The following is a 20948-nucleotide window of genomic DNA, read 5'->3' as shown; positions in this document are numbered from 1 at the left end:
ATTATAAATACTTAAAAAATATATAAATAACTCTAAACTGTATATTTAACAGGATGAGCCGGTACGGTCCGTTGGCACCCTCCCAAAAAAACGTTAATACAGACTATACCTAGCAAACTGCAATTATAAACCCTAAAGCTATTAAATTTATATCACACAACCCTAATTCCATGCTTCAAGACCTAACTAGATAATTCTGTATAAATAGCTGAATGTTTGATAAAAACCGTAAGAGCGGTAGTTTCTGCAATATTTGTCTGCAAAACTTTTGTTCATCAATCGTCGCTTTCTCTGTCGGTGTTGTTTCGTCACTGAGTTTAACTATCCACAGTCTCTGCTTGATGAGAAAATGTGGCTGAATAACTCGAAAATTAAATGTGACATTCATCAGCTTCGTCTTTCGTTTTTCTACGGGACAGGAGTTAAATGCTGTCACAACATTTGTCTCGCTTAATGTTTGTTTTCTTTTGGTTCTGTTCTTGGAAGTTACAGTTCAGAGGTGAGGATCTGCTTCATTCTGTCTGGTAAAGAGCTAGATCATTACATTCTTTGTTCTTTAAGAGCTTATTTTCAAAACTAGGGTTTTATGCAGAGGCGATCGATTGTTTGTGTGAATGGTTAGCAGGATCTCGTTAGAGTGCAACGCAGGTTCATTTTGTATTTAGGTTTTTAATTATTTTTTTTTAAAAGGTTTATATTTTAAATCTAAAAAAAATTATCTCGTTAGAGTGCAACGCAGGTTCATTTTGTATTTGGTTTTTTAATTTTTTTTTTTGAAAAGGTTTATATTTTAAATTTTAAAAAAATTATATTGAAAAAAATTATATAATTTATATTAATTACAAGAACTTAAATTATGATATTAGTATTATGATATTACCTTTAGAATTTACTGCCTGGTTTTTGAGTCAAACAATTGAAAGTGGTTAAACCACTAGTTTCATGGTTGTCCAGTCAAAACAATTGAAAGTGGTTCACAAGAACCTGTTACTGACTTTCATGGTAAGTTTCATCATGGGGTCGTGCATTAGATTTTTCCGTCATTCATCCAGTATTATTTGAAATCAAGTGTTTTTAATCACATAATTTTCCCTCAAAACCTTGAGCTTGTGCTTATAACCCCTTCAAATTTATACCAATTATTCAATTATTTAAAGACGTTAAAGGAAAAGCAAGCCATGAAAATATTTTTTAATATTTTTGACTTGGTAATCTTAAAAAATAATAGAATCATTTGTAGAATTAAGATAGTTCAAGGTTATATGCTATGGATATGGACTTGTTAAAAGATTGAATTGAAATATTTAAAGAATTAAGAAATAAGAAAATATAAAATATATTTGTATATTAAATTTGATTAAACAGATTTTTTAAGCAAAATAATTTGTAATGTAAATGAAATGATATATTATCTAAATAATATTTAACATTTAGATGTATTTTTATTGTTTTTATTTTTCATTATTCTAGATGTTTTTTATTTTTATATTTAAGAACTCAATCAAATATAGATATTTTAAAGCCAAATAAAATTTTAAATAATATAAATCATATTTTAGATTAAATTTTGATATAAAAAAATCATAAAATGAAATATCTTAATTTTTGAATAAAAAATTTTAAAATGATAATTTCATAATTATCTTAAAAGTTTTACTAAAAACAATAATTTTGTGAAAAGAAACCAAAATAAAAAATATTGATGACTTGAAAAAAAATAATGAGAGATTGACAACCAATAATTTACAATTATTAATGTCTCTTGAAAATCTTAAAAATTAAGTTAAATCAAATTTTATGCTAATCTATTTTAACAGAATTTGTAGATCTCACTATGGAAGTTTTTTTTGTGTGGTTGTAGTTCAGTAACTTGGTTTTCTTATCAATCCATCTAACAAATTGTTTCAGAAATCTCATTTTTTCTGCCAGCAATTACATGATGATAACAAAAGTACACTTGCCTTTAACTTCATATAATGTTCAAGTGTCAACATACTGCAATATGTTGCATTCTGATTGGCCTGTGCAACCGACATGGAAGATACTTGAAGTTTTAGTGCAAGGTAATGCTTTTCGATGTTGTGATATTGGATTCTATGTAGCTTTATGCATTTGGGAGTTTGAGTTCTTTTAGTGAATATTGATTTGAATGTCAAATTTGTAGTTGGCAGCATAATATAATGATGTCAAATTTGATAGTTGGCAAAATAATATAAATTTGAGAAATTGTTATGATAAAGTTATTATAAAAAAATAGAATTATAAATAGATTTTAATAATATTTAAATTTAAAAGAAATAAATTTTGTTAACAAATTATTGGTTATAATGTTGATTTCAAACATTTGAAATTAATATTTTTTTATACTCATATATATATATATGGATTGTAGCAAACATGATATCATTGTGATTTTTAAATTGGATTTAAATGAACAAGCTTGTAGCAAATTCTATAGTTGCCCTAATATGTTATGTAGTTAGATTCAATGGGTTTATAATTGACAACATCAATCTTTAATGCTCTATTTTGCAATAATAGTTTACCTATACTCATTTAGTAACAACAATGCTCTCCTATAATATATTTAATAAGAAATAAAATTATTCAATATATTCTACTTTTTGTTAGTCTCTTAAACAATCATCATAAGAGTCGAGGGATATAAAATAATGGTTTGGGGAATTAATTGGGAGCTTTCAAGATATCATTAAAACCATTTGGAGTCTTATAAGAATCAACTCATAAGCCATCCTTTTGTATATTACAATATTTATTCCACAATATTTTTATAAACAAGATAACTATAAAAAGGTAATAGTAATTGTATCCAAATTAATATAAAAAATTGTTAGATTAAGCTAGTTATTTAAAGTATCAATAAAATATAAAGATATTTGGATTTAGTAATTATAATTTTATTATTTTTGACTTTAAAATTGGTTTGGTTGATAGAGCATAAAACTTCAGATTCAACTCCTTTCAACACATTTAAAGAAGGTTAGATTAACCTTCAAAAAGATAATAATAATTTTATCTAAACTATTATAAGAAATTGCTAGATTAAGATAGTTATTTGAAGTATCAACATCTATCATAAAATGGTTTCTTGGTTAATAGAGGACTCTTCCATATGTTACATAAAACTTCAGATTCAAAATGGATGGGGGAGAATTAGAAACGAATATAAATAATATTAATGCCACTCCAGAGTAATAAAAAAATAATTGGAAGTGGAAAATAATAGATATGTTTGGGAAAATGGTTGATATGAACAGTTGTAACCATAAAATATTACTTGCCTTAGAAATTATACCATAAAATGGAACAACACAACAGTGTTCCTTGCCAATGCAACCTTAAGAAGCCTAAAACCAAGCAATTACTTCAATACAAAGTCCTTCCAAAAGTGTTGAAAGCTGTTCCACTCCAATGAATTCAATGAAACTTTAGACCACAGATTCAAAATGTGTAATACAAAAAGATTTAATACATAATGCAAAAGCACTGGTGCGACCCACTTTAGTTACACAACAAAAGCAGTCATTAAATATTGTAAGAATGACCACTGGTGCAATCCAGTTATAGTATTCAAGCTAGTAGCGCAGATAATACAGTATCTAAAACTAAATATTACTTTCAAAAATTGTATCTGAAATGCAGCTACTCAGGTATCATATAACATATCAATTCTTACTCAAAACTCTTCCTGAATGTTAAGTACAGGTGTTTGGTCTCTGCTTGACATATCATAGACCAATACCAAAAAAACTCATTGTGCGCTTATAAGGTTAGTTAAGAGTGTTAGTTTTAAAGCTTACTCCATTGGTATAACACCACCTGCGGCCAGTAGTTTTTGCTCCATCTGCAAGACAAAGATATGTTAAGTGAGCATTACAAATGTCACTGCCAAGGAAAAATGCCTTTTTATATCAATCATCGAATCCTAGGAAATCAGAAAGGTAGTGCAAATAAACCAAATAATGTACAGTACCTACTAGGAGTTTTCAGATTTCAAGATGCATCAAAGCATGAAGAAACTTCAAGACCTTGAAGGAAAACTAACGAGTCTAGAGATTCATTATGCCTCAAAAACATAACATAATTGAGAATAAATACACAAAAGAATAGTAAACAATTTATATTTTCTTTACCTGCAAGTCTTTTCACTTATAAGACAAGCAAAACAAGTATCCTAGATATGCGCTACCAATGGACCAGGTAATATAGTGGAATGTAATAGAGAAATGTGATTACATGGGGACGCGTAGCCCTGAGGCTACTTGAAAGTAGTCAATGCTTTGCTTGCAGCACAAAGAGTGAAACAAGGAACTTTAATGGTCTAGGCTTTAAAGCCTTTTGTAAGACAGCACAAAACCAAACAGTGTGCGAAGATAAACTTTTCTTCAAATTACAAGGGAAAGTTCCTTGAGATCTAAACTAAGCTAAGCCTAGGCAAAACTGACCCTACACTAAAAAGTTAAAAACTACAGACAAGATACACAAATATGCACGCTATACAAGATTGACTGAAGAGGTTTTGCTTAGAGGAAATGACTACCTATCCATGTTTTTGCCTCGGAGTCAATCGCCAATCTGTTAACATGTCTGGCAAACTAGATTTTCAGATATTGAAATAAAGAAACTACTAATCCAAATGCACAAACAACACATTCAGGCAGGCTAAAACAGAAAAATTAAAAAAGCTATTTTCTGCAAACAATATTCAAAGGACTGACTTGCACATACAAATCAAAGAGATAAATTGTTAAGTTAGATACAAAGTTTGATAGAATTACTCATTTTTAATTTAATCTAAGGAATTACAAATATAGTTAAACTAGATAAACAACAGATTTTGCAGCATAAGTATAGCCTCCACCATCATCCTCTAGAGTCTATGTGCAAAAAGCACTTATTAGGTTATAAAGGCTAGTCTTTGGAACTTCAGAATAATCAGGCACTAAAAGCTTGATTGCTTGTTCAGATCAGCAAACTAGTGGAGTCTAAATAGCAACAAAGACATGGAAACTGTCATAAAAGGATGTGATGAACAAGGCCTGAAGAATTGCTTTGGAAAATTACTGATTTTCTCTCCTTAAATTTTACCCTTATCATCAAATAATTCCAAGCCCTAGCGCTTGAATGTGATTTCTTTATATCAATAAAACCCTAGTCAGTGATAAAACCCTTCACAAAGTCTATTAAATAATTCTCAAAACCCTACGGTTTATATACTGTGATCAGCCATTGCCAAAAGCTTCCCAACACATCCAATAGAGGCTCTAGAAGGTTGAAAAATCTGTTGGTCAATGCCCCTTCAAACAGCTGAAAACTGTCATTGAAAATTAATGAGAAACCCTAGGCAGCAACAAACATATGATGGCAAACCCTAACTCTGCAATTGATTGGGACAGGCTAGGCAGAACTTTTAAAAAATTATTGCCACTTAAACAAGATTAAAAATAGGACGGAGAAGGTGGAATTTTCAAGTGGTACAATCAACTTAAATGCATGCCTTTTCTGTTATGAGGCGGAATGTTTCACTAACTTAATCCTGGCAGGGATTTATGCTCATGTTACTTCTATTTGATTAGTTTATTATGTCTTTAAAGGTTATTTATTGAAGGGTGCATGAAACAAGTATTAAAACCTTAAAAAATATCTATGTTTCATGGTTTTTTCAATTTGCCAAGTTTGGGCACCAAGTCCAAGTCTGATGTTCTGTCGTGACAAAAAATGGAAATCACACTTAAACATCCAACTACTTTGGCATAAAATGTTCATGAGTCAATGTGATGTTTTGACAAGATCTCAATAAAATGAACAAACATAAGACCAAAAGAGATTTCGATTCATTTTTTCATACCATCCAAAAATCAATGAGCTGCTATTCTTAAGTCAAACAAATGCAACAAATGGGTTACATAATAATCTATAAATACTTTAGATGCCCACAGATTCAATAGCCATTCTATTTTAATGGGATGCTTTATAAAAGAAAGATGAAGGATGTGCATTCAACAAAAGAGATCTTGTCCATAAATAGATAAAGAAGAGGAACTTGTTCTGACTTCGCAAAATTATAAGACATCCCTGAGTAAACTTCAATGGCATAACTTAAATTTTATTTATATTATTAGACTATTATAAAGGTGGAGATGATTCTAAAATCTATGTACACTTACAAAATATAACTGCCAAAGGGTATTAATTTGTAACTCATTATACCTGCAACATGACATCCAGTTTGGTTTTAACAAGATAGAACTCTTGCTTTAGTTGTTGCAAAGCTAGTAGGCATCTGAAAGTATAAAAAGCAGTTACGTCAGACAAGATCATGTTAAAGTATATAGCTAAAGAGTGTGACATTAAATGTTAAGCCCGCACATTTAAAATCTATGGTCAAATTCAAAACACTGTAAGAAAAAAATTCAATATAGATTTAATTAAACCGTAGAAACAGTTACAAGAGTGAATCCAGCAAGCACCTTTTTGACCAACCTATTTCAAAAAGCTTGATTACCATAGTTCTTAGAAGAAATATAATCATTGGCATTGCACATGTAAATGTGCTCTCCCTTTCTCTATTATTTTTTTCACCTAGATTTAATTTTTACCCCCTTGTATTGCTTGCTGTTTGCATTAAGCTCAATATATATCTAATTCCAAGATCATTCATTAACCTTAAATTACAACATCTGCCACACACTGATACTCTTTTTTTATTCATTGGTTTGAACAAACTTATTACTGAGGTTTTAAATGAGAAGTATCTAGGTGTGGTTCCAATTCAATTTACCAATCCTACTGATGTTATTTCCATGTTGTTCAAACTTCTGGTAGCTCTCTCAGATGATGCTTTGTTTTCTACGAATATGTTAAGTTTTGTTTCTTGTAAGTTTTTGGAAAGCATTAAGTATGTTAATACATTTGATGGATCTAGCTGACTCTACCACAAATGGTTTCTGATGTGAACAGGGAATGTGACACATGCTACCGTTCAAATTTGGATCCAAAGTGTTTTTTGTTTATCTCAATTTGTTTTTCATCACAATGATGGATAACAAAGAGGTCTCAATGCATTCCATTTTCAGGAATCTTGGAAATTTTGTTAGGTCTACTCATGACAGAAGGGAGAAAAGAATTAATTCTCCTTTCTTCTTGAGAGGAAAATATGGTTCTCTTCTAGCATTTTGGAAGGATTGGTCTATTTGTTTGTTATAGGAAAAAAGGAAGAACAATTACAGATTATGGAAGCGGCATAAGTTTTGATCCTTATAAATGAAACTTTAAGTTCAAGAACAGAATTCAAAGTTTATATATAGTATATACACTATAATGTTTTAGAAGTTGAAAGAAAAAACTACTATATGCACCTCAATCTGGTGGATATTATTCAACCAAAACATTTAATGATTTGTTGTAGACGTAAACTTACTCCAATATGTTCAAAACCAATTTTCAACTAGTGAAATAAAGGTAACTACCATAAACCGACTTGTGCCTCATTTGTAAGCCATACTAGTGTGCACAGATAGCATTGAAAAATAGCAAATTTTAAGATAAAAGATTACCCTATTGCATCTCATCAAAATGAAAATAAATTTGAATATCATAGTAGCATTACTCGGAAGCAAGATTTGACTAGGCAAAGCAAAAGTATAAAAGGAATTCAATTATTCGGAAAAAAATTGTTTCTTTTCCATTTGATGTAGCAAAAGTGAAAAAACTATAATATCTCAAACTAATTTTTTTCTGATTTTTCATTTTCACAATTAACAAGCATGAAACTTTTAGCATCTTCTGAACACCAAGATCCCAATGTAAGCAAGTTGACAGCATACAGTGAAAGGGTTAAAATGATATTACAATAAAATGCTTGTTGCTGGCAAGCTGCACAACTCAATATTAAAATCTAGAAATAATGAGATACTTATTCTGGCACCAAGCCTTCTAGATGTAAACAATTCTAAACTGGCAGTAAATCTTCCAAATTTATACAAATAAGCATTTAAGCATAGAACTGAGATTTTACAAATAATTAAGGATTTTACAGCAGCAATCTTTCTCAAATTATTTCTATCGGTTAAATATGTTAGAGCACTAACCAAAAATATGAAGAAACCAAATACCAAACCTCATTGCTGGTACAGACCACCAGAATCATAGCAAATATCCTATAAACTAACTATACAGCCGAAGTTAGACTATATGACACACCAAAGAAAGATCATAAATGCTGCAACTAATATCCAAGATAAAGCAACATATTAATATTTAACATTTCATCACACTAAAGTCCCACCACTCCTCATAAATAGAAGGCGCTTCAAACCAAAAGTTATGAATTTCAAAAGTACCGCAGCCTCTGTTAACATTTTCCTTTATATTTGAATCACCACCTCTAAACAAGAGTAGGGTACTTCAGATGATAGCAATTGTGAACTTAAGGAAAATTGTGGCTGGAATAGTGTAGAAATAATATGGAACAAGAGACCCAAACATCTGTACAACATACAAAAAGGAAGGTTTACTGCAGGGAAAGAAATTGATTATAGCTTTTTTTATTTTTTTTTGTTACCCAGGGTATCCTCAATCCCCGCGGCCCCAGCCCAGCGTTTCCACTTAAGGGCAAGCCAAGGGGCAAGGCTAGTCCCTGGGGGGTGAATCCACAGCCCGCAAGCAGTCCCCCCTCTTAAACCCGGGAAGGGAGTTGAAACCGAGACCAATGGGGAGCAAACCCACTGCCCAAGCCAACTCCCCATTTGGGCATTGATTATAGCATTTTAGCAACTTGAAGATGTACAATAATTTCCAAATATGAATCACAGCTATTCCCAAAAGCTATGAAAGTCTTACATATTATTAAGCATGTTCCAATGGGAAATAAATAATATAGCAGCCTCAAGAATATAGGCCATTAACTCCTTTACTTGTAAGGTAGGAAAGGGGCAGTAAAATAGAATAGATATGCTTTTATTTAAAAATAAATTAAATATCTGCTGCTAATGCCTATAAATGGGGCAATGGGCTCACAATATGAATATACTATAGAAAATTTGAAACCTTAAGAATAAACAAACTTGGAATTTATTCACAAACCACTGACAACTCACTAAAATCCACACCAAATTGAAACACACTAGAAATCTTACAAACCTCAAACTCTGAAACTTTGGCAACCTCCTCAATCAGCACTGAAGTGATCCCTAAAAGAAATCACCTTTACAAACAACGGGTTTTCGTCCTCCAATCACTTGCACACCAAAGGTTTTTGTCCTCAGAAGCAAATAGATGAACTCAAGGTCCAAGCTATTGGAGAAATCAAACAGATAAAATATTCAAAATACTTCTTCCCCCCAACCCAGCTCCTCTTTTACAGTCATTTTTTTGCTAATATCAGCCCTCTTTTATAAGTGTCTAGAATTTTCCATTTCTCTTTAATTTAATATTTTAATTGCCCCCCTTGCCCTAGCAACATTTTTTTATCATTACATTAGGCCCTCTTTTAAAACTCTTTATAATATCACTTCTTCGTTCTTTATTTTAATAATAAAACATAAATCACCTTTTTTGCAAAGTTCTAACATAAAGTTATTTGGACAACTAAAGTTATGTTATTAATTATTTCCTTATCTCAAAATGGGGACTGGACAAAAACATATTTGCTTTTTTTTAGTTGAGAGAGGGTTCGGAGGCAACAGCCCCAGATGGGATGTAAGGAGAGTACCCCTGGGACATTCCTTATCACAATAGTATTTTTATATTTGTGGAATATAGTTGATTGCTTTCAGGTTTCTTGAAATTTTGTTGTGTCCATATTTGATACCATATCCTTTACTATGCAACTCTTGTATAAATAATTTTAAGGCAGATGTGCAAGTGAAAATAAGCTTAAAATTGATGAGTGTTCTAAAATTTAAATTGTCAATCCTTTTAAGGGCTGAGAATGATGTGTTCTCTTTTTGGAAAAAAATACTCACAATTCTATGCATACTTGCAAGTCTATGAAGACTAATGAGTCTTGATAATAGATTTGATGGGTCTATGAGTTTAGTTTATGGACTCTATAAGTTGAAAGAAAAGGTTTTTTAAACTAAGTGTCAACCCTTCAAACTTGCCAAGTCCACAATTAGGACTCATGAAAGTATATGCAAACTTGAGAGTTTGTGCAGTCTCAACTGTGGACTCCATGGGTCTACAAGTCTAGCTTGTGGAATCGTTGAGGTTACCTTGGACTCAAAGTTGGACTCTCAAGTCTGGGGGAGGACTCAATGAGTCTCAACACTATGTTTTGCCTACAAGTTTGATTGCACAAGCTAAATTATATACAATAGACATCAATATTACTTACTATTTGTGTGAACTATGAAGTCAGAAGCACTCTATGTTATGTATGACACATTAGTTAATTTGAACTTGATAATCAGGTGCCATCCAGCCATGCTGCATTATCAATTGAAAATACCATCCTAACCCTAAAAATTAAAAATATAGAATGTATCAAATGTTGAAGTAAAGATTACAAATGCCACCTATGTTTATTGTGATGTTTACGAGTGTTGGGATTACAACACGATTACAAGCGTTGTTTTACATGCCAGGATTGTTGGCTGGTTGTTAATAATTGCTTTCCATAAAGCCATGCTGCAAAACAACCAAAAATCCTATCCTAACCCTAGAAATTGTGAACTTGTAGGATGATGTATTAAAGCAACAACATTTCCCTAGAGGCAGGTAGGTGTTCATGCATAATACACTTGCTTATTTTACAAGGCGTGCCGCCATAACACCATGCTCACTCACAAAATATACTGATGTCACAACATTTATGACTGGTAATTTAAACACTACCACAATATTCAATGTTATCTTGGTAACATGTTATATATAAATAGTGATATCTATTTATTTCAATGTCATATTTCTATTAATAATTAAAGAAAAAAATCAAATTCAAAAAATGTGGATGTTATAAAAAGCACATGTCGGTAGGCCATGCCATTTGCCAAAATCCTTAACCAATTGTGATTGTTGCTAGATATCTAAGAAGATGATTTGGATATTTGTTAAACCTATGATGGCATCCACACATGCATGGTATTTGCAATTCCCTTTTGGCACTATTGCTAAATACACTCAATGTGGTTTTTTATGAGTATTTATGTATTGACACGAGGCATGCCATCGATATATGTCTCACTAGAGATTGTCTCATCCGTATTGTATTCTGCTCCCTCCCCCCTTCCTTTGTTAACTCCTTGTACAGCCCATAAAGAGCATCTCCAATGTCAGTGTGCCCTTCATAAATAGCCATGTCTTACTACACATTGTGACTAGCTTACAATAGTCATTACATCACTATGAATCTTTTTTCTCAAATCCTATCACGGGTCTAGCAAGTAGCAACTATTTCTTTGCATCTTTGAAACATAGACCTACAGCTTTTAGGACAACTAACGAATTGAAGAATCCTTCCTTTCCTTTACATCCATTTTCACACAGAACTGATGTAGATTGTGGCTAGTGCTTGATGTGTTGACACAAGGTACATATGCCACTGAGACATGTCATACTATGGAATATCTGATCCATAATCTGCATTTCCATCCTCCGTTAACTCAATGTGGAGCCAAAAGAGAGCTTCTACAGTGTCATTATGCCTTTCACAAGAATGTGCATCATGGCTTATCACACACAATGATTTCCCTAAGAAGTTGTGTGACTACAAATTCTTACTTTGTGTCCTGTGGCAGGTCTTCCAGCTATTCTTAATTTCTTTGCATTGTTTTGGATCATGGACCCTCATTTTATGTTGAAGGGACATACATAAGGAGCCTTGGGAAACTACTTTTGATACCATAACATGATCTATCACTCTCACTCCCATTCTATCACTCATTCCATCACCTATCAGTACACACCTCAGCTATCTTACAACAACACATCAGAGCTACTAGTTTAGTCATTTTGGAACTGTAAATTACTTTTGCACTTGCCTTTTAACTGCTACCTCTCTATGCCCTAGTCCTATTTGCTCAGAACAGCAATTGTGTTCAGTTTAGGAGTTGCCAATCATCTTTCTAAGAGATCACTTGCATCTCCCAGCCTTGTACCATCACCCATCCTTCAGATTCCAAGATAACAGTTGATTGGTAGCACCATCCCATTGGGATTGTTTTTGAGAGGCTCTTATTTCTATTCGTATCTATTTTTGTATTGTATTGCAGTCAGAAGGCATTATGGTATCTATTTTTGTATTGCACTGTGCACATAATTGAGTGTTAATGCACGAATCAAAAAAGTGAAAAATGAATTTGCTGATTCTACTTGCTTATTTCAAAATTGTAAAAAATATAGATTAGTTGTTAGATTAGGGCAACAATGCTATCTTGCAAATGGTACTAGGCACTGGATGTGTATATTTTACTTAGTTGTAACCTACACCTATCAAAACTCTAGATCTACATCCTACCTATATTTTCTAGTTAACCCTAGGTTGATAAAAAATATTGGGGCCCATCCTTCACACAAGGTCCCATCCTCACATAATTCAAAATCCCTTTTTGGCCCTTGCATTTCACCCCATCATTCACATTGTCCTTTTCATTCAAATTGATTAAAGTTACATGTGTGTATCTGATTATTACCAATTCTACCTAATTGGTTTCTGCCCCACAAAAATATAAACAATAAATTCCTCATCAAGCTGCCAATGGCTGCTGTAAAATTTCTGCCAATAGCAGAAAATTTACTTACACAACCTTTTATGCAAAGCAAATTTTTCCACTGTTCCCTTTTTCCTAAAATCAACTTACACAACCAATCAATAAATGCCTCTTTACTTGATCGTTATCACATCTTACCTCATTTTCAAATCATAAAGTAACATCAATGTGGGGAGTTCTACAGTCAAATCATCTTCTCAACCTCTCCATCACTGAACTATTTCTGTTGAAGTTTGCTGTCATAAATATGCATTTTAACTATGGTTTTTCAATATTTAAGATTTATATTTCATGATTAACAAAAATGAAATTTACATAGATGCCAGCAAAGAACATCAATAAAAGATAATGGGAAGAATCACTTAAGGATTCTAAGATATCAATAGACTTGATAATTAGTGATTTACAATTACATATGAATAATGGGCAGGTTTGAACACATAATAGATATACAATAACATGTGGGTTATGCTGTCCACTAAACAGCCTACACGCTAATGTACCAATGTACTCTAGAAATTAAGGATCTGTAATGGCCTCAATAAACATCCCCTCCAAATCGCTGCTTGGAGAATTCGGAGGAGATATATTCACATTAGCTGGTACTCTCTCTAAAAGATAAAATGACTTACCATCTCCCTAAATGACAGCTTCAAAACACCCAAGCACATTCTACAACTAATGAATTTCACCTCAACTAATGGCATCATGTAGATGCCTGCCTTATGGTTTAGTCAACACAAATCTTAAAGCCATCACACCATAATGAATATAATACTGAATAAAATACATGTGAACCTTAATGTGCTTGGTATGTTGCCTCTCCACTAGATTTTGTGAGCAACTGTAATGGCACCTTGACTTTCACCATACATAATGATTAGCCAATCTTGCATTGAACTAAGCTCCATCAGTAATTGCCTACAACATTCAATCTTTTGAGCTAATTCACTACTCTATATTCTACCTCAGTAGTGGATATGGCAGTTCCCTTCCACTTCTCAAATGCTTGAAGAGAAGATGCAGCATGCAGTCTAAAGTGGACTGCCTCTGATCCATTTCTCCAGCAGAATCCAAGTTTGCATATGCTGCTAAATTCCTCTGTGCTTCCTGTGAGTGCATACCACATCTTGGCTAGGAAATTGTAAATAACATTAGTGATTCCATATTCCCCTGCCTTGTTTATACCCAAGAATGTTCTCACACATGCCAAGTTGTATACCAAGTACTACATATAGAATACATGTGTTTGAGTGATAGTACACAATTGTTGATGAGCCCATTCACAATCTTACAAGTGGTGGAGCTAACCATGTTCATTATGTAAAACTGTAAACACCCATGGGTGGAATGTTCTTCTAGCCTTCTTGTTCTCCTCTATAGTAGAGTAATCATGTCTCTAAGAACATCATAGAATTCATTCCTTTTGATAGGCATGAGCATTGATCTTCAAAACCTTTTCTCATCTACAAGCTAAAGGTTGTAAACCTATCTCAAACATACTTCTTTTTATGAATCCCATTATACCTGACATTCTACCACAGTGACCCTAACATTGATAATAGGAATGCCCAAATATCATAAAAACTTCTGGAGATAACCTAGCTCATCCTAAGTAATCAATCCCTTATTTCTCATGTCAAGGTTATAGAATTTTGTAGTGATGAGGACAAGTTCAAAGTATTGAAAAGTATTGAGAAATGCAATAGCTTCCGAAATACTAGATGACCAAAACAAATTTAGCCAATTTAACTCCTTTATGGGCTCGTGTGACTAGGTCATTCCTTGCAAGTCAAAATGCCCTATCTCATTATTTCATATTTGTTGTCATTACAAAGGAAAAAAGGAGGTATCATTTTTGGTGTTTCATTTTGGTAGCCTTAGGGGGTGTTGTTTTGTTGGTCATTTATATTGCAATCACTACCCATGTTTCCCTAGCAAAGTAATGAGTGAACCTCCCTTTTCACATGCTAGGGTTTTCAGATTCAAATAGCCAGAAAAATATAATGAAAGTCCCAAAAGGATCACTTAGCAAAACCATGACACTGACAAATCTAGAAAGAAATGTGCCAAAAAAAGAAAATTTAGTCTACTAGTACACTCCTTGGTATTCTCTCCATGGTGAGAATACCATTGTCCATGTACCACACTTGAAACTTACACAAAAATCTACTCTATCACGAATCAATGAGATCCTTTGCTATCAAATAATAAAAATGTTTTTTCTCACAAGAATTGAGAAATTTCTTGCTTGTGACAATGAAAATGGTGAATGAAAATCATTCAAAACTCTTCCTATATCCCTAGCGCATTGTCCAACTCTTTTACACTTGTTTTTTGTTTTTGTTTTTGCATTTTTGAAAGGGTTAAAAAGGAGCCAAGGCACACACCTATCCCTCTATGCACTTTGTACAAAATGTTTGCACATATGGCAACACAACATTCTCTTGTATTTGATCTTTTTTTGTCACAACCCTCCTTTATCACTTTTGGATTTAAAATACAAACTCTATTATATTTTTGGATAAACTATTTGAATGATTGAATGAATATCATAAAAGGATAAAATAATAAAACTCACACACACACATGGAAAATAAAAATATACTTTTTTCTTAATTATTTATTTAATTTTCCTCACCCAATTATGGCACATGTTGTAGGAAGAATAAGAAGCTTCTAGAGGATTCTCCACCACCTTGCATGTAACTCCTCCCACTAAGTCTAATCAATTTTGCATGAAGTCCAAAATTGGGAAAGAATCTCTTTTTTTTAATTAAAAATTTAGGTAGTGGAATAAGGGGATTTTTCTTATAAATGATATGCAAGTTTTCAAAAATGGGAGTTGGATATTCCATAAAGAAATTCTTCTCTCAAGTAAATTTTTTTTGTAGTCATATTTCATTCTTTTGAAAAAAAAAGCTAAGATTGTTTTGGAGGATTTCTTTCAAATTTGAAGATCAAGGGAGGCTAATTGAAGGATTCGTAGGGGATTCTACATCAATTGCAAGTATCCAGGTTCTTCTTATTTAGTTTATTTTATTTTGAATCATGCATCTTGTTCTTGCTGCAAATTAGAAATTAGATCAATTTGTTTCAAATTCTTGATAGGAATTAGATCAATTTGTTTAAGAAATTAGATCAATTTGTTTCAAATTCTTGATAGGAATTAGATCAATTTGTTTAAGAAATTAGATCAATATGTTTCAAATTCTTGATAGGAATTAGATCAATTTGTTTAAATTTCTTGATAAGAATTAGATCGATTCTTGCTGAAGAACTAGATTAGATCCATCTTATCTCCTTTCTCTAAATTCACCTCTCTGGTTTTCGAATAGAAATCTGAATCTCATCCTTTAAAGAGATTTCGCTGTGATTATTCCCTCTGTGATGTGCTCATTCGATTTCATTATCTGGTTATATAAATTCTCTGTGAAAATTAGTTGAAAATAAGGATAGATTTCACTGCGATTATTCTAAATTTCTCTCTGTAATTATTTCAATCTCTATAATTATTTTTAATCTCTGTGAATATTTCCTCTATGGTTATTCTAAACTCCCTCCCTGTGATTATTTTTGAATCTCCCTGTGAGTTGAACAAAGACCTCACTGTGAATATCAGATGAACAAATCCTCCTGTGAACACTAGAAATGAATCCTGGAAATAAACAATTTCTCCGAGAAGTCTGGAAATAAACTCCCTCCCTGTGATGGCTGGATAAAGCTCTCTCCCTCTCTCTCTGTAAATGATAAACTCCTGTTTACTGTGGAAATCAATCAAAAGAAAAAGAAAAAAAAACACAATTATTTGATCATCTATTTTGTTCTTACTTTCATAAATAAATCTCTTTTGTAAGGAAATATAAAACCATATATATATAGTGTTATTTCGAATGTTATCATATAAATATTAATGTCGCATTATCATTATAAATACTGCGTTAAATGTCAATGTTCGGCAGGATCTTCGAAGCGTCTGGAGGCATGCAAGGCGGCGGTATTGAAACCGCTGGGGATAGCAGTACCCCCCACTACCCTGCAGTCACTGTAAGTGGCCGCAGGGCAGTGGAGGGGACCACGTGGCCCCCTCAACCCCTACGGGCCTGCACATGCAGGACCGTAGGGGGTGATGGGACCCGTGGTCCCCACCCCCTAGTTACTATTAATAAAACATATTCGTTGTTTAATTATTACACTTTGAAAATTTCAATGGAATTTTTAATAATTGTTTTAATTAAAATTTAGGCTAATTTTTTTATATTGTTTTAATTAAATTTAAGTAATTTTTTTATATAATTGTTTTAATTATAATTTAAGTTAATAATCGTTTTAATTAAATTCAAGTTAATTTTTTTTGTTTAGTTAAATTTTAAGTTAATAAATTAGCAAAAGATTGAAATAAATTTTTTTGTCTCAATTCCTTTAGGGATTTATTGGATTATTTGATCAGTGATTTTGACTCACTTAAAAACAAATAAGTCTAATTATTACAATTTGATCCAAAATTTCCAAAAGGTATAAGCTAATCACTCATGTGGAACTAGTAACTCTATTTTCACGATCGAAGTAAACATTACTTAATCTCGTATGTAAATGTCACTATTTTTACATCATGTGCATTACTTATATGTTCAATTGCATTTATTGATGAGCAAGCTACTTTCCCATTTTCTTCATACAAGTTACATGTTTTAATATATGAGTTCATAATTGTCTTTATCATATCATTATATATAAATTAGTTGAGTTGTAGAAGAATGGCATTTCTTTTGTCAAATGGTACTTGGTTGCCATCAAGTAGTTATTCAATTAATTAACTTCGAAAGGTCTAATTATGTACATTCATTTCATAATTATATTTCAAGCATGATGTTTTCATAAGCTCTTAGTTTAGAAACTAAACAAAGGAAGTTGGAAAACCAAAACTAGCAGCGTTCGGTATATACGGTGCCTCTGGGTCACACTTACGGGTAATGCCGTCATGTTGAACTACTGCACTTAACGCCTAATAAAGCTGCATCAACAACGTCTATGGCATCGTCCCTATAAATCGTCGGGGAGTAATAAGGGACACTTGGAAGTTAAAATCCAAGGGGCGGGTAATCCCCCTTGGATCGATAATCTAATAAGATAACTTTTAAATGATTTCACATCCGTTGAGATAAACCATAGTAAACCCCTTTTAGGGATGGTTAAGTTAAATGCTTTTATGAAATTGATTTCTTTTTTTTATCTTGAAGAGATATTGGTGATTTGCAATTTGGTCAAGGGTGACGCTCATGATAAGAATTAGGATCTAGTTATTTTAGGCCACAAGCAATAGGCCATCTTGAGCCTTGCTTAAGCGCTACTATCGTGGGTAGCAACCGCAGAGAAACTGTCTGGGACATTGACCCTAGAAAGGGTTGCGTACCCACAAATCAGTTTACATCAAACCATAAAATAGAAAATAGAACTACATACTTTATGCCTTGATCCCGTGCCGAAGCGGGTATGTAGGCAGTCTTGGGACGGAGTTGTCCCTCGTACTCAGGCGTTCGTGGGTGGGGTCTAGGCTTGGTTGAGTAAGAATCCTATTTGAAAGATAAGATAATTAAATTGGAAAAAGAAATTCAATGCATACTCGGAAGGAATCCCATATGGATTCGCTTGACTTCCCGAGGCTTTAAGCCAAATTCCGAGGCGGAATTCAAGTTTGTATTATTTAATTACTCCTAAGGACGGCGACCTCGATGCACTTCTGTTAGAAGAGTGTAGTACTTAGTGAGTGGCTCAGGACCCGAATGGTCCCGATGAGTCTAAGTCTCTGGCCAGAGCATCTCCTATCCCGTTTGGATAGATGCCTACCCTGTATGGGTAGATGCCTATCCCGTTTGGATAGATGCCTACCCCGTATGGGTAGATGCCTATCCCGTTTGGATAGATGCCTACCCTGTATGGGTAGATGCCTATCCCGTATTGGATAGATGGAATCTTATGTCCCGTATGGACAATTGCCTAACCCGTATGGTTAGATGCTCATCCCGAATGGATGAATGCCTAATCCTAATGGATGGATGCCCAGAGTATGCAATTGAATAAAACATAATGATTAAATTAAACACACAAAAAAAAAAGAATACTCAATTTTGTTGAATCAATTATGGTGGGTTATTACATTTTTTATTTGTCATGTAAAGTGGCACCAATGCATCCCATTCTCTTGTATTTGCTCTCTTTTTATTTCCCATGTTTTGTGAGTTAAAGTGACACTGACATGTTGTAGTTGCTCTTTTTTTATTTCTCATGTCTTGTGACTTAATGTTGGCAATGTTTGTCAACATGTACAATAATTGCACTTTAATGACAAAATGGAACTTTTTCTTCCTTTCATTTCACATTTTCCTCTTTACTTGGGGAGTTGGTAAGATCTTTGGTATTCATTCAAATTCTGATTGCTTCTTCAAAAAAAATTTTATGCCAATGCACTCAAATTGAAAAACTCATTGCCTGCAAATTTTCATTTCATCATAGAAAGAAGTGTTTTTGGCTTCTACTGCAGCAATAGAGTTTCTTTTGCCCTAGTATGTCTCCATGGCAATTTGTACACTATCATTTTTCTTAAGTCAAACTTATCCCTTTCATTTTCAATCTGCACTTAAATTTTAATGACAACAGCAAGATTCAATAGTACTTACAATGGTTCTAAATGCAACCAGGGCATAAAAACCACACAAATGACACTAAAAGTGGATGAATTGGGGAAAAAGTGTTAATGATGAGGGTGAGCAAGTTCATTTCAGTAGGGGTACCACAAACTGGCACACCAACTCAATTTGCAAACAATAGAATCAATATAATACAAGTCAAGCTTAGAAAACTAATAAGTTTTCTACAGTGTACCATTAGGTGTTGGCAAGGCATGTTGCATCATCAACTTGACTCGAAACTAGTACAGGGCAATAATGCTTTGCACTGTTCCACATCAAAAAATTTTGCCAAACTAGTGTACACTTGAGCCATGACAAAAAGATCCCATAATCTATATGCAAAAGCTATTATCACCAAAACTATTATGCAACAAACACAAACCTATCTTCAAAAAAGACTTTTTCCAACTATTCCTTTTGATTGTGTATCAAAGAAATACCAAATTACCAAAGACGATCGAATCATCCCCATAGAGCACTCTTTAAATTGTATGAACCCCAACACGTCTATACACATTATGATGTGCTACCCCAATGCCTTTCAAGGCAAGAAGCATGTAAGATGTTGTGGGTTCTACTATTCTCAAGCAGCTCTAGTTCATAGGCTACTTTCCCCACCTTTCTTATAATCTTGTAAAGACCATAGAATTTGAGTTTCAACTTTTCTCCTCCTTTCTTCTTTAATGAAGACCACTTGCAGATAATCCATGTCTCCACCTTCAAAAACTCTTTTGGTACAACACTGATCTACATAATACTTCTACTGGTTCTTCAAATAACTATCTACCTATGTTTTTGCCTAGAAAATAGGTTCAAGACCATTAAAAACCATACTATGCAGTGATATTTTTAGATATTGAATGGAAGCAAACTACATAAGCACAAACAAACACAGCTTCCTACAGGCTAAGATAGAGACCAATAAACCACAATAGAAAAGATTTGGAGGAATGACAACTTGGATGAAGGACACATGATTCCAGCAAATAATTTATTAAGTCACATACAATGCTATCACTTGATGAATAAACAAAATCAATGCAAAGCTTGACAGATTTACTCAATTTCAATTTGATCAAAAGGAATTACAAACATAGGTAATCTAGTTGAACAACAATTTTTGCAGCATAGGCATAGCATCAACTCTTATTACAAATGCCTTGTGCACAAGGAACTTATTTATAAGTAACAATGAATAGCTTTTAGGGATTTGACAATAATAATTAACTATCCCAATAGGAAATGCTTTAAAGTAATTCCATCCAAAGTTATTGAAAAACGCCCAAAAAGGGGCCCCTCATCCACAGCCCAAAAATATAATGGAAATAGCCTTTGCTATAAAATAACGATCTTCACATGAGTGACTTCCATGATTCTAATTAAGTTTTTATTGCTCAAAACATGGAAATCCCCTTTAGACACAGAAACTTTGGCAATCTACAGCATGAATCTGAAATCCCTCCTTTGTTGATCTTACATCAAGCCATAACTGAAGTATTGAACCTGGACACTCTGAAAAAAAAGCAAC

The 20948-nt window shown here is 33.0% G+C and overlaps 1 protein-coding gene, 1 long non-coding RNA gene and 1 other non-coding gene across 3 annotated transcripts in view; 2 read left to right on the top strand and 1 right to left on the bottom strand.

The window, feature by feature from the left end:
• The first annotated feature begins 333 nt into the window (after positions 1-333).
• Positions 334-443, top strand: LOC131063409 (small nucleolar RNA snoR97). Its single transcript, XR_009111059.1, has one exon. It is a non-coding gene; the product is annotated as a small nucleolar RNA snoR97 (small nucleolar RNA).
• A 1213-nt stretch (positions 444-1656) lies between these two features.
• On the top strand, positions 1657-7310 carry LOC131062158 (uncharacterized). The gene is made up of 2 exons (XR_009110767.2): positions 1657-2063; positions 6982-7310. It is a non-coding gene; the product is annotated as an uncharacterized LOC131062158 (long non-coding RNA).
• Positions 3402-20948, bottom strand: part of LOC131062142 (histidine-containing phosphotransfer protein 1) — a 31224-nt gene continuing 13677 nt past the window's right edge. The window contains exons 6-7 of the mRNA XM_057995882.2: positions 6232-6304; positions 3402-3865 (exon numbers count right to left, since the gene is read on the bottom strand). Coding sequence (XP_057851865.1) covers positions 3818-3865; positions 6232-6304 — 121 coding nt within the window. The 3' untranslated portion in view covers positions 3402-3817. The remainder of the gene's footprint in view (positions 3866-6231; positions 6305-20948) is intronic.

This window comes from Cryptomeria japonica, chromosome 5 (genome assembly GCF_030272615.1).
Source record: "Cryptomeria japonica chromosome 5, Sugi_1.0, whole genome shotgun sequence".
Lineage (NCBI taxonomy): Eukaryota > Viridiplantae > Streptophyta > Pinopsida > Cupressales > Cupressaceae > Cryptomeria > Cryptomeria japonica.
The sequence above is the reverse complement of the archived record's forward strand: the minus strand, read 5'-3'. Positions and strand labels throughout refer to the sequence as shown.